At 40.6% G+C, this 13,103-nt stretch overlaps 1 protein-coding gene across 9 annotated transcripts in view; it reads left to right on the top strand.

The window, feature by feature from the left end:
- The window catches only part of RHOT1 (ras homolog family member T1), a 62,119-nt gene extending 56,132 nt beyond the window's left edge, over nucleotides 1–5,987 (top strand). For 4 of the 9 annotated variants that reach the window (XM_059147653.1, XM_059147648.1, XM_059147649.1 and 1 more), the window contains one exon: nucleotides 4,885–5,761. In XM_059147653.1, the coding sequence (XP_059003636.1) occupies nucleotides 4,885–5,002 (118 nt within the window). In that variant the 3' untranslated portion in view covers nucleotides 5,003–5,761. Of the gene's footprint in view, nucleotides 1–3,220; nucleotides 3,365–4,884 lie in introns of all 9 variants that reach the window. The other 5 variants (XM_059147650.1, XM_059147651.1, XR_009347838.1 and 2 more) reach the window with 3 other exon arrangements.
- Nucleotides 5,988–13,103: the final 7,116 nt, after the last annotated feature.

Genomic DNA, 13,103 nt, shown 5'->3' with positions numbered 1-13,103 from the left:
CTGCAAAGTTGCACAGACGGCTAGTAAAAGCGCCTGGGTGGGACTGCTCTTCACTGCCTTGAGTTCGCGCCGCTGAACTTTTCTTTCCTTCAACTGACATCTGGACCTTTCTGGATGTCCCCCCCCTTAAATTCTAATCTTTGCAGACTTTTAGGTCTCTGCAATATAGTGCTTGTACTCCAGATATATAAAGACATGGGACATGTTATAAAAAACAGTATTAAAAATATCCTATTTGGGAATAGCTAAAATGGGTTAATTCCATTGAGCCCTTTAGAATTTGATTATCTTGTTTCTAAATAGCGCAACTGATAACCATTCCTTTTATTATTGGTCAAATACACTGAACCAATAAAAATTTTAACTTACGTTCTTATATATGTCGTAAATTGCAGAGTGAATCAAAAGTATCTTGTCTGCCTGTTTTATGGCATTCTGTGCAGAGGTCCGTAGGCATTGTGGTCACTCTCAATATGCCTTGTGTGACTGTTCACACAGACACTTCTTAACTTAAGCCTTTATTGCCTGAAGTTTGAAACCTTTCCTTCTCTCCGCCTTATTAAAAGTAGCAGTGTAGAGGTGCATGCCTGGCTTAGTCAGTAGAGCATGCAACTTCTGATCACCAGGTTGTGAGTTCAAGCCCTACATTTGGCGTACTTTAAAGAAAAAAAAAAGCGCTTGGCATCTGATTGGCTTATGGGCCCTCAGGACTTCTAAGCAGAAAGCCAGCATCCAATATGAAGAATTTGCCACCTAAGAATTTAGAGGCTCTGACAAGCTTCAGATGATTAAGGATTTTATTCCAGCATTTTGTCATTATTTCTTATGTTCTAATAAGAGATACCACTGAACTAGGGCGCCTGGGTGGCTCAGGTCATGATCCCAGAGTCCTGGGATCGAGCCCCGAATTGGGCTCTCTGCTCAGCAGGGAGCCTGCTTCCCTTCCTCTCTCTCTGCCTGCCTCTCTGCCTACTTGTGATCTCTCTCTGTCAAATAAATAAATAAAATCTTAAAAAAAAAAAAAAGAGATACCACTGAGCTAAATTATTGTTCATACAGAAGGAAGATGTGATTCTAGTATATCAATAGGTTTTTTTATGTTTTATTTTATTTTTATTTTTTTAAGGTTTTATTTATTTGTCAGAGAGAGAGAGAGAGAGAGAGGGCAAGGGCACAAGCAGGGGAGGAGGCCCGCAGAGGGAGAAGCAGTTTCCCTGCTCAGCAGGAGCCTGATTCAGGACTTGATCCCAAGACCCTTGGGTCATGATCTGTGCAGAAGGCAGTCGCTTAACCAACTGAGCCACCCAGGAGTCCGTCAGTAAGATTTTTTAAAAGAGAATCTTTATATATACACATGCACACACATTTTTGACCTTGTAATACCTATTTTTGGGAAGTCTCTTAAGGAAACTCTACTAAATACAGAGAAAAATCTTAGCAGAAGTATAGTCATCCTTTAGTTATAGTCACCAGTAAATAGAGACCGCCACCCATAGGGGAATCAGATACAGTAAAGCTGTTAAAATGAGGTTTCTGTAATTTATGATAAAGTCCTTACATCATAGTAAATTTTTTAAAAGATATAAAATTTTATAATTTATACACATTGTGTTTGCAGCTGTGTAAGAAACACATAGAAAAAGTAAAAGGAAATGCCCTACATTTTAATTAGTTGCCTTAGGTGATGGGACTCTAGGTGATTTTTTTTTTCTTCCTACTTTTATTTTCCTCGTATCTTATAATGAGCATCTATTACCTTTTTGACAATAAAAAAATAATAACTAAAAAGAAAAAAAGCATGCCATAAGATAATTTATTCTAAAATGGTATTTTATGTGAGTCATTTTGAAAGAATTATACTTTTGAATTGTGAAAGAATTACTTTTGCTTGTTTAGAAATGAACTAGGAGGCAGCTTCATGAAACTATTGCTCTGCTTTCAGCTTGAGACCTGAAGTGGCAAACATGGCTCAGGTCTCATACTTAGGGAGTACAGTTAAGATCGTCTCATGTTCTCTCTCCAGGTGCTGTCAGTCAACTAGGCAGTGACAAGTGTGCCATCCATTATCAATGCTTTGTCATATATAGAGAGCCTGGTTAGTGCACCTCTTAAATGCACATGCTAACTGCATAAAATAGGTCTCTAAGTAGCTTTCCAGTCTATAGGTATCTTAAGTAACCAGTATAAGGTTGATGGAGTCATTGAAATATATCTTACGAGTTAACAGTGCTAGTTGCCTTAAGTTTTAAACTGGGTACATCTTGACCATGTATCTTTATTGTTTCTTATATATAAACAGGAACTGCTATTCTGCCTATCTGCCTATAGAAGGCTATACTATAGCTTGGGGAAAACAGTAATTATCTTGAAATGCAAAAATAAACGAAACAATAAAGTCAGAATATATTAGTTCACGAATGGTAATACTTGCTTAAAGTACAACAAAGGGAGTTATATGAAACCAATTCCATACTTGAAAACTATGAGAAATCATTTTGACTGATTTTACCATGATGACAGCTATCTCTAATCCTAGCCCTTTTCTTTCCCAAATTAAAAAAAAAAAAAAAAAGTGTAAAAGAAATCTCAAAAATCCTTCATCAGTGAAGATGCATCAAAATCAGAGACAGACCAAAGCTGAAGCAAAAGCTCTCCTGCCCTTTTAGCATGTTTCTCACTTTAAATTCTACACGTCTCTGTTGATTGGGAGTTACAGACTTTGAAACTCTCATCATTGGTCTCCGGTAGTCCCTGAGTTTGGACTCCATTTTTTACAGACTCATGTGTGCAGTTGTTGGTAGTCTGCAGTTAGAAGCATCGGTCAGTTTCCTGACTCACAGTCGTTAACCTCATTTTGATGAATACTTATGGTCACCACCTCCCATCAGGCCCTGCTGAGGAACTGGTTTCCAGGGCTTCTCTTGGTGTTTCAGATCTAGCAGAATGAGCCTCGAAGGGATATAGAGAATGTACAGAACAGCCTTAGGTTTTCTTTCCTGATATGTGAGTGTTTCTGAAAGTACCCATAGATACTTTTTTTTTGAAGTTTGGCAATTTGTTACAGAATACATTTATTTTAAATATAGAAAGCATGAGATGCATCATATTAGGGTGGCAACTCAATTTCTGTGTGGGATGTTTAATTGAGAGATGTTATTTTCAGTCCCCTTCTCTTGTGAGCTCTGCTGTGAACTGCAAACTGTGTGCATGTGTATAAAAGGTTAAGAGCCCGGGTAGCTGAGTGGGGTGCCATGCTGTTAGCAGACGACAAAGGCAGTATTACTCACCAGGTGCACGCCGTCAGCTCTGTAGAAGATTCCATCTTCATGGCATCATCTCATGATCCACTTTTTCTTGAAGCCAGGTAACATTTCCCACAACCGGTGGGTTGGCCTTGTTGGAGTTTTTCCAGCTGGAAAACTGAAACCTATGAATTTTCATCCCTAACTGGAAATAAATAAATAAATAAAACATTGCCTGTTGGAGGAACTAACTCACAAGGTGGAATGAACCCGTGTTATCACTTTGCTTTGTAAAATAATATGTCAGGAGTGATTTTTTTTCTTTCTTTCTTTCCTTTTTTCTTTCTTTCTCCTTCTTCTTCTTCTTCTTTTTTTTTTTTTTAGGGAGCTGGGGAGAATAAGAAATTGGAGTGCTGTGTGTTGTTTTGCCATGGTGATAAGCATGGAGCACTCTGGCTTGTATTATAGACTTGTTTCTAGAATGGGCAGATTGCATTTTGTGATAACTGATGCGATCGGCACTCTGACGATTACTGAGGCAAAGTCGTTTTGTACAATTGATATTCTTGGCTCTTAACTCTTTTGCATATGTCGATGTCCTGGTCTTCTGATGATGTCTGACTTTTGCTTCAAAGCTATTTGTTTCCTACTTGTGAAATAACCTGAACTAGATAGTCTCTCTAAGCTCTTAATTCTATAAGTTTTCTACATCTCCTCAGTTGTGCTCATTTAACTAAAACTCCAGTGACCCTTGAATAAAATATGCCACCTTTTGCTTTCAAGCGTTATCCTCTTTATGGTAAGCTGTCATACTTGAGAACCTTGAAGGTGCTTAGCAGTGTCATTAACTGAGCATGCTCACAAACCCAGTTTGTGGTACAGGCTGTCCCTGTTCTTGTCATGCATAATACGGCTTCTTTTATGTCATTTACCTTTCAGTCCATCACGTTACATGATGTCCTTTAGTTGGTACCATTGTCACTGCCTGTCTGACTAATATCAGGGTTGGTTTTTTTATTTATTTTTTTGTTGTTTTATTTTATTCTGAATTTTCTTTCTTTAACCAGCAGTAACCCAATTCAAACTGGTAAATCTTCCCTATCCCCTTTGGGATTTTTTTGGATAAATTTTTTCTGGGGCTCAGTGTTTTTAAAGTTGACTTTAAGCATTGCTCTTAGAAAAGTATGGTCACTTGTCGCTTAACTGCTTACATGATAGCTTTTGATTCCTGGGCAGGAGATTGCATACTAAGTTCCATGAAATGGACTCTCCAAATTGTGAGATCTCAGCTTTACCTCTCATTTTGAAGGACCGTGGTGGGATTAAAAAGTAGTAGGTTGATTTGTCTACGTTCTCCATTTCCCATGTGAAGAAAATGTCTAAAATTTTGTTATGTTGATTACTCCCACGTAGTAGCTAATTGTAAAGACATTCGTCTTTATTAATGTCTACGTTATGTCTAAAGATAATGATTATCTAAGCAATGTACGTGTGGCTCTATTGATAAATGTTTTTGATAAGCATTACTGTATGCAATTAGCCTGACAAGTGTGCTAATACTTCCCTAAAAGTAGACTGTTAATGTAATTGGTATTTTCATACTAATCATGTTTTGAACATTAATTATATTTTCTGACTACAGGCACGTGACACAAGCTGACCTCAAGAGCTCCACGTTTTGGCTTCGAGCAAGTTTTGGTGCTACTGTTTTTGCAGTTTTGGGTTTTGCTATGTACAAAGCATTGTTGAAACAGCGATGATTAAAAAAAAAATGCCCTACCAAAAACAAATACTTTTATGTATTTATGTATGCTTTAAATTCTGCTAGAAATATTGAGATATTTATACATGCAGAGTTACTTTATTAATATTTGTAATTCATGCATAAGAGTATTTTAATGATAGCTATAACTGCAGTATTGGCTAGCATATGAAAAGAAAGAGCTTAACAGCCAAACTCAAATGGCTAAATTTCAGAGGCCAAAAGGGAATATTTTGTAAATAATGTATATATTCAGGCAAGATATGGTCTCCCAACCTGAATTCTAGAAATGATGTTTCTAGATGTTTCTACGTGGTATTGTTAGTGTTCGGTTGGCTCACTCTCCTAGGTCTAAGTCAGCTCTGAGATTGTATTTACTCATGGATCAATTATTTATTTCACATTTTACTCAGAATGATCCTTTGGGTTCTTTAAAGAACACGAGGCACAATTTGCCATTTTCTCTCCATTTTTAAGAACGGAGGAGTTCTGATCAGCTCACACCTCTCTTTCAGTCACTTGTGGTAGGCCAGCCTCGAAGCCATCGTGCAGTCTAGAAAGTTGCCTAGCTGAGTAAAGTGCTTCTTGAAGGAAGGAGTAAGTTAAAGGCAGTTAGCGGGGGCGTGACCCATATGATTATGTTGCTTCCTTTGTCTGTATGTAGAATTTTATAGCCCTTTCAATCAAATGAGAAAAAATATTTGTATATTATCAATGTTTTTAGTTTAAATAAACAGTCGCCATTACTACTACTGAATTTCCTCCCCCAGTGTATGTCATTCTCTAACGGCCGTGTCTATGATAGTGTCCTACAGTGGCTGCATGTGTCGTAAAGTGTTCTCCAGCTGGCTAGGATAACCCGGAGGCAGCACTTTTTTTAATGATAAAATAAATCCAACGAACGTAAACTCTCATGATAAACCTATTTTTTTCCATCTTCAATCTTTTCGAGTATTTAAATAAATAACTGCTGTGTACCGTGACCTTGAGTTTTCTTGTCTTACGAAGTCAAAATTCCTGTACAGGTGTGAATGAAATCCTCTGGTTTCTGTCTTTCTTACCTTGAAAATTATTTTTTGTTCAAGCAGATAATACTCATTAGGTAAGAAGACCAGTATGATTTGTATGTAGAAGAGGAAGTCTCTTTGAAAGCTGTGGCAGATCTATTCTCCCGCATACACCTAGCTCACGTGGTTTTGGCTGTGACGTATGTGTTTATCCGTGCCTCTAACATGGATTTTTTTCTTCCTTTTTGCTGTTCTAATGGACATCCAAAGATCACACTCTCTGAGCAGCTGAAAACAGCGTAACTTATGAGCTCTACACTTGTAAAATGACCTGTGCCGTATTTAGCTGCGTACTTCCCTGTCCCCCCACTTCCCATTTCTATTCTAAAGTTGAGGAAAGGGAAAGTTAAGCAGAATCTGATGACTCCTCGTTTTTCGTCTTCTCGAAGCCTCCTGTTTACATGCGTCAGTTGCACAGCCTCCAATGAGTCAGTTCTTTTCTTCCAAGTTCTTCCCTGTTCAGACTCAGATGGATACACTTTATAGATTGATATGTTTGTGAGAAACTGAGGAAGGTAGTTTGCCAAGATGTGAAAAGTGATGTTTATATATGTAGACTTTTCTCTCATTCTTTTCATTCGAAGCTCAAGTGTCCAACTGCAAGAAGACCAGCAGCGCCCCTCCCCCGCCCCCGTCTCACCTGCAAATATGAGAAGAATGCAATCTAGGAAATTCGCATTTATTTCTGCAAAGTTGCACAGACGGCTAGTAAAAGCGCCTGGGTGGGACTGCTCTTCGCTGCCTTGAGTTCGCGCCGCTGAACTTTTCTTTCCTTCAACTGACATCTGGACCTTTCTGGATGTCCCCCCCCTTAAATTCTAATCTTTGCAGACTTTTAGGTCTCTGCAATATAGTGCTTGTACTCCAGATATATAAAGACATGGGACATGTTATAAAAAACAGTATTAAAAATACCCTATTTGGGAATAGCTAAAATGGGTTAATTCCATTGAGCCCTTTAGAATTTGATTATCTTGTTTCTAAATAGCGCAACTGATAACCATTCCTTTTATTATTGGTCAAATACACTGAACCAATAAAAATTTTAACTAAGCCCAGCAACCGTCTAGTCCCATCAGTGAGTGCAGGGGGCGGGCTTGCAGGGGGAATGCTCCCTGGTTTCTCCTCTATAACCTACAGGGTCATGCACATATTTTCTTCATTTCACATTCATTTTAGAGACCAGTTAATATGAGGAAATACGTGAGTAAATAAAGCGATAGGCTTCTTCTGGCTTTTATGGTTTACTCGCAGAAGATGCAAGCTGTAAGAGCACCAAGGGAAAATGAGAAAAAGTAGGAACTTGAGAATTGGAAAGAAAATTTTGCACTTTGCACCAATGGCATCCTGTCTTTAATGGATGGTTCTGAGGCTGCTTGCTACAATATTTGTTTTTCCCCAAGATTGATTGATTGATTGATTGATTGATTTACTGGGGGGGGGGGGGTGGGAGCAGACTCCCTGCTGATCACAGAGCCCAGTGCAAGGCTCAAACTCTCGGCCTGAGCCGAAGGCAGGAGTCAGATGCTTAACCAACTGAGCCACCCAGGCATCCCTGCTTGCTGCAGTATTTTCTTTTTTTAAAGATTTTATTTATTTATTTGACAGAGAGAGATCACAAGTAGACAGAGAGGCAGGCAAAGTGAGAAGGGGAAGCAGGCTTCCTCCTGTGCAGAGAGCCTGATGTGGGGCTTCATCCCAGGACCCTGAGATCATGACCTGAGCCGAAGGCAGAGGCTTAACCCACTGGGCCAGGGGCCCTTGAGCTGCCCAGGGGCCCTTGCTGCAGTATTTTACTGAATAGTGAGGCAGTCATGTGAAGAAACATCACTTCAAATGTTTGTGGTTCTATGGCATAATGTAGTAACTTAGCCTTACTTAGCACATCAGGGGGCTCTTGCTTCTTGCCATCCATATGTCTTTTTTACATTTGACCCCAAAATGAGTAATGTCCCACATTGCCGGAGCTTATAAACTACAGTAGAGAGGACAGTGGGTGTCAGGAGCTGAGGGGCACATAATCCTCCTGAAACGGCCTATGAAAGAAGAGGCAGGAGGGCTGTGGGTATCTGTGCATACCTGTACATTACCCATCAGGGGGAAAGCACCAAGGAGGGGACATACTGATGAGCCGGTCCTGAATGAAATGAGAATTTTTCTGACCGGAGGGAAGGCAACAGAATGACTAGGGAGAACAGAGGTAAGTGCTCAAACTGCATAGAGTATAAATCTTTCCTGAGTAGGCCCTGAGAATTCAACTGCTGTTAGCTTTGGTGCCCCTCTTGTCTGAGTTGTACTAGTAAAAAAAATCAACATAAAAGTGTCTTTAAAATATATGTGTACAAATCTTAAAAATGAGTATGTGACCGAGTTGTCATGAACACATTTATTTGGCATCATCCTTTCAATTTTAATAGTCTTTATGCTTTTAGGAAGCTGATTTGGGACTAGGTCCTTTCTGGGAAGTAGGACGTCAAGATGCTAAATTTATTTAATGTTTAAGGGTTGACGGTGCTCCACTCAGGTAACCTGACTGTTCCAAAAACCTCAGTCTCCAGATTTCACAGCCCTACTTGTTAAAACCTCGAAACTTGTAATTCTTGTCTTTTTAACTCTTGTTTATCAAAAGTCCATCTGTGAGAATGAATGTCTGTTAACCCATTTGGGCCTCAGCTTTGTTTCCACTTCCATCTCTGACCTGTGAGGATCACAGTTACGAATCCGACATTTCTTTAGTGCATCCCAAATTTTAAAACTCCAGTGGCACACACAAACTATTCAGAACCTTTTTCCCTGTTATTTTTGGCTCAGAAAGTATGGACAGTTTTACCAGAAAGCAAGATTTTGACATCATTAGGAAGCACTTCCTAACTTCCTAACGTCTTTCCAGTTTCTGGATGTATTTTCCAGTGACAGTGTTTTGCTCTGTAGATTTTATCTTCTCCTTCAGCGTAGACCATTGCAGAAGTCAGACAGGGAAATTGAGAGCTTGCCATTCGTTCTGGGTTTAAAAGCTGTGTATGTCGGGTGTATACTCACCAGGAGGCATTGCCAGTCTTATCTTCATACATACACACTGGAAAAATCAAATTCCACATGACCACTTTTTCCTCTTTCGGGATTTTCCTATTTGTGGTCTATATTTTAAGTCTTTTTTAATCAGACAACCCTTGAAAGTTTTTATTAGAATGATGTGGGTATGTGTGGGGTAGAATAGCTTATGGATCACAAACTTTTTCTGTAAAGGGCCAGATAGTAAATGTTTGAAATTTTTGCTGCTCCTCCACTCTGTCATAACAGGAAAGCAACCACAGACAAAAAAATGGGCATGACTGATATTATTTATAATATGAATATAAATAATAAATATTCATTTATATTTATATATTTACTTTATATTTTATATTTCTATATTTCTGTAATAAATAATAAATATAAGTATTTGTTATTTATTTTCAAAGATTTTATTTATTTATTTTAGAGAGCATGAGCAGGGGTAGGGGCAGAGAGAGATGGAGCGGCAGACTACCCGCTGAGCAGGGAGCCCGATATGGGGCTCAGTCCCAGGACCCTGAGCCGAAGGCAGGCACCTGATCAATAGCCACTGAGGTGCCCTGCATGGCTGCATCCTTTAAAAAAAAAAAAATTATTGTAGAGAGTGAGCGCACCTGTGAGCAGGGCAGGCGGGGGTGGGTGGTACAGAGAGAGAGGGGAGAATCTCAAGCAGACTCCCCGACGAGCAAGGAGCCAGATGCAGGGCTTGATCTCATGACCCTGAGATCATGACCTGAGTTGAAACCAAGAGTCAGATACTTAAGGGACTAGGCCACCCAGGCGCCCCACCGTGACTGCATTCTAATAAAACTTTGTTTATAGGCATAGAAATTTGAATTTCATGTATTTTCATTAGTCACAAAAAAATTTTTTTTATATTTTTACCACCTAAAAACAGAGAACCTACCTTAGTCCAAGGGCTGTATAAGAACAGGCCGTGGGCGCGATCTGACCAATGCCTGGTGTAACTGATGAAAATATAGTAATAAATGCATAGCAGGTTTTACTAGTAATTAAAAAACAATTTACCTGATTGTTTTGGAATTTGAAAAGGTACAATACTGTATTGTATTCATGTTTTATTTGTAGGGAAACTAAGATTGGATCTGTAGGAGGTGTTTCCTTTGTTTCACTTTTGCCCATGGTGGTGTTCACCAGAACATAGCGCTGAGGCAGGGCCGGGGCTCATCTTGGAGGGCAGCGTGGCCTAACCAGGTAAAGAGGACATCAGTTTCACTTCCTCTGAGCACTCACCCTGGAGCTGTTCTTTTGGTACTTAATCCGTGTTTGTTTTCCATTTGTGAAATTGTGTAATTAACTGCACACCTGGAAGGTAAAAGAATCCTACAAGAGGGGCGCCTGGGTGGCTCAGTGGCTTCAGTGTCTGCCTTCAGCTCCAGTCGTGATCTCAGGGTCCTGGGATCACCTGTGTCAGGCTTACTGCTCAGCGGGGAGTTTGCTTCTCCCTCTCCCTCTGTCCCCCGACCCTGTTTGTTCACACCCTCTCTCTCTTTCTCTCAATAAATAAAATCTTTAGGAGGAAAAAAACAAGAATTCTGCAAGAGTGGTGAGTTTGACCTCTAGTTAGCGAGGCAGTCAGCCCCCTGTGTGCATGACAGTGTGATAATGCTTCTTATTTCTTTGGATATTAAAGTCAAAATATCAGAACTAAAATGGACCTAGGTATCACCTAACACCATGCTTTTATAGAATAAACAGCATGAAGAGTAGGAGTGACTTATCCAGAGCCACACCGTTAGTCTGTGCCTGAGCTAGGTTTGGAACCCAGGTCCTGACTCCCAGTTCGGTGTCCTCCCGCTGCAGGAGCCAGCCCTTGACAACTTGACTTGGTTTTTTCCCTTTGGGAAGTTTGCAGTATGTTCAGTTTTTAAAGCCAGGCCTAAGAAGAAAAAATCAACAGTGTTTTGACATTTCCATTGCCAAGAAGGTTTAAAGTGGGCAAAGCAAATTTTCTGGAAGACTTCCAGCTCCTCTGAGGCATACTGCCTTCACTTCTGGGAGCTGTCACCAGGTGTCTCTTTAGAGCAGTGCAGGTTTGGCCATGAGCTTTCTTTCAGGAGTAGACAAACTGAGGGAAGTAAGGCCATAACCACTCTTTTAAAGACACCGTTTATGGTTTTTGCTTACTTGTCCTTAAATTGTTAATTTTGAAAAAAAAAAATGCTTTCTCTTTTTATTTATAAGTAGCAAAGTACTTTGGAAACGAGGCTTTACCAGAGGAGAAAACTCCTAGAATAACATTTTATCACTGACTTAACTCTTTTGACCTCTGCTTCTCTCCTTGGCCCGTGGGATTTCTGAGTCCAGCCTCCTGCACCCCAGCCAGTTCGTGGTACCATCTAGACTAGAAGCGGCTGAGCGTAACACATCCAGTTACTCTTTTTACTGATTTCCCTCTTAACTTGTCTCCCAGATTCTGGAAGCATGGTCACCGTGCTGGGGAACTCGTAAGGGATGGTTTTCAGGCCCCACCTCCTACCGAATGACTCAGAAACTTGGAAATTGGGGTCCAGCAAAATGGGTGTTCACAAACACCAACGCCCCCCCACCGGATCCTGACGCCTGCTGAAGTCAGGACTGCCCACTGGACATGGGGGCAGTCAGAGTCGTTCAACACATGCTCTTTACCTTCAAAGAGGTTACGGTGTGCTGGGATAGCTAAGTAAACAGGAGTTAAAATTGTTTTCCAACAGAGTGATTATGCATCTGTTAAATAGGTTAGCAAACTTAGGTCTTTCTTTTCTATTCATGATACCTTCGAATCGTAAGTGGTTGACAAAACCCTGCAGACCCCAGCTAGACCTTGTTTGCCTCCCAAATTCGCACCCTCCCACCTGACTACGCCCCAGAGAGATCTTTCTGTTCTACTAATGCACCTCGCTCACACTTGTGGCTGCTTTGCAGATGCTCCTTCTAAAATCCTGCCCTCGAAGCTCCTTATCCTTTAGGTCTCGGGAGGGTTGAGGCCTGGCTGCTGGTGCCCAGGAGCTAAGTCTTGGTGTTTAGGATCTATCTGTCCACTTTACTCCCCTCTTCACAGCGTGGCTTCCTAGCCCTGACCTGTGTTTCGTTCAGAGACCATCTGGTCTACCCTCTCTAGAGGCTCCATTAAAGGCCTTAAGCAGGGGAGGGATGTGTTAGGCAGATGTCTGCACATTGGCCTTTCCTCTGCCACCGAAGAACCGAGCCTGGAGTAGCTCACCGACTCTGTCCTGCCAGACTCTGCCTTGTTGGCTGTGCACTGAGTCGCAGACCTTTGCCTCACTTAATCGTGCACCTGCCTACTCTTAGAATACCCCAGGGAATACGTGTCCATCTCCTGTGTCTGACTTAATTTTCTTGATTTATGCAACCCTTTCTATTTATTTTATTTTTTAACATATACTGTATTATTTATCTCAGGGTACAGGCCTGTGAATCTTCAGTCTTACATAATTCACAGCACTCACCACAGCACATACCCTCCCCAAAGTCCATCCCCCCAGCCACCCCATCCCTCCCCCTCTCCCCTCCAGCAACCCTCAGTCTGTTTCCTGAGATTAAGAGTCTCTTATGGCTTGTCTCCCTCTCTGGTTTTGTCTTGTTTCATTTTTCCCTCCCTTCCCCTATGATCCTCTGCCTTGTTTCTCAATTCCACATATGCGTGAGATCATATGATAATTGTCTTTCTCTGATTGACTTATTTCACTTAGCATGATACCCTCTAGTTCTGTCCACATCGTTGTAAGTGGCAAGATTTCATTTTTTATGGCTGCCTAATATTCATATATATATACACACATATGTATATGTGTATATATATCTATATATCTATATATATATATACTGCATCTTCTTAATCCATTCATCTATCAGTGGACATCTAGGCTCTTTCCATACTTTGGCTATTGTGGACATCTCTGCTCTAAACATTCAGGTCCACGTGCCCCTTCAGATCGCTACATTGTATCTTTAGGG

This window comes from Mustela lutreola, chromosome 15 (genome assembly GCF_030435805.1).
Source record: "Mustela lutreola isolate mMusLut2 chromosome 15, mMusLut2.pri, whole genome shotgun sequence".
Taxonomy (NCBI): Eukaryota; Metazoa; Chordata; class Mammalia; order Carnivora; family Mustelidae; genus Mustela; species Mustela lutreola.
Note: the sequence above shows the minus strand (reverse complement) of the source record. Positions and strands in the feature narration are given on the sequence as shown.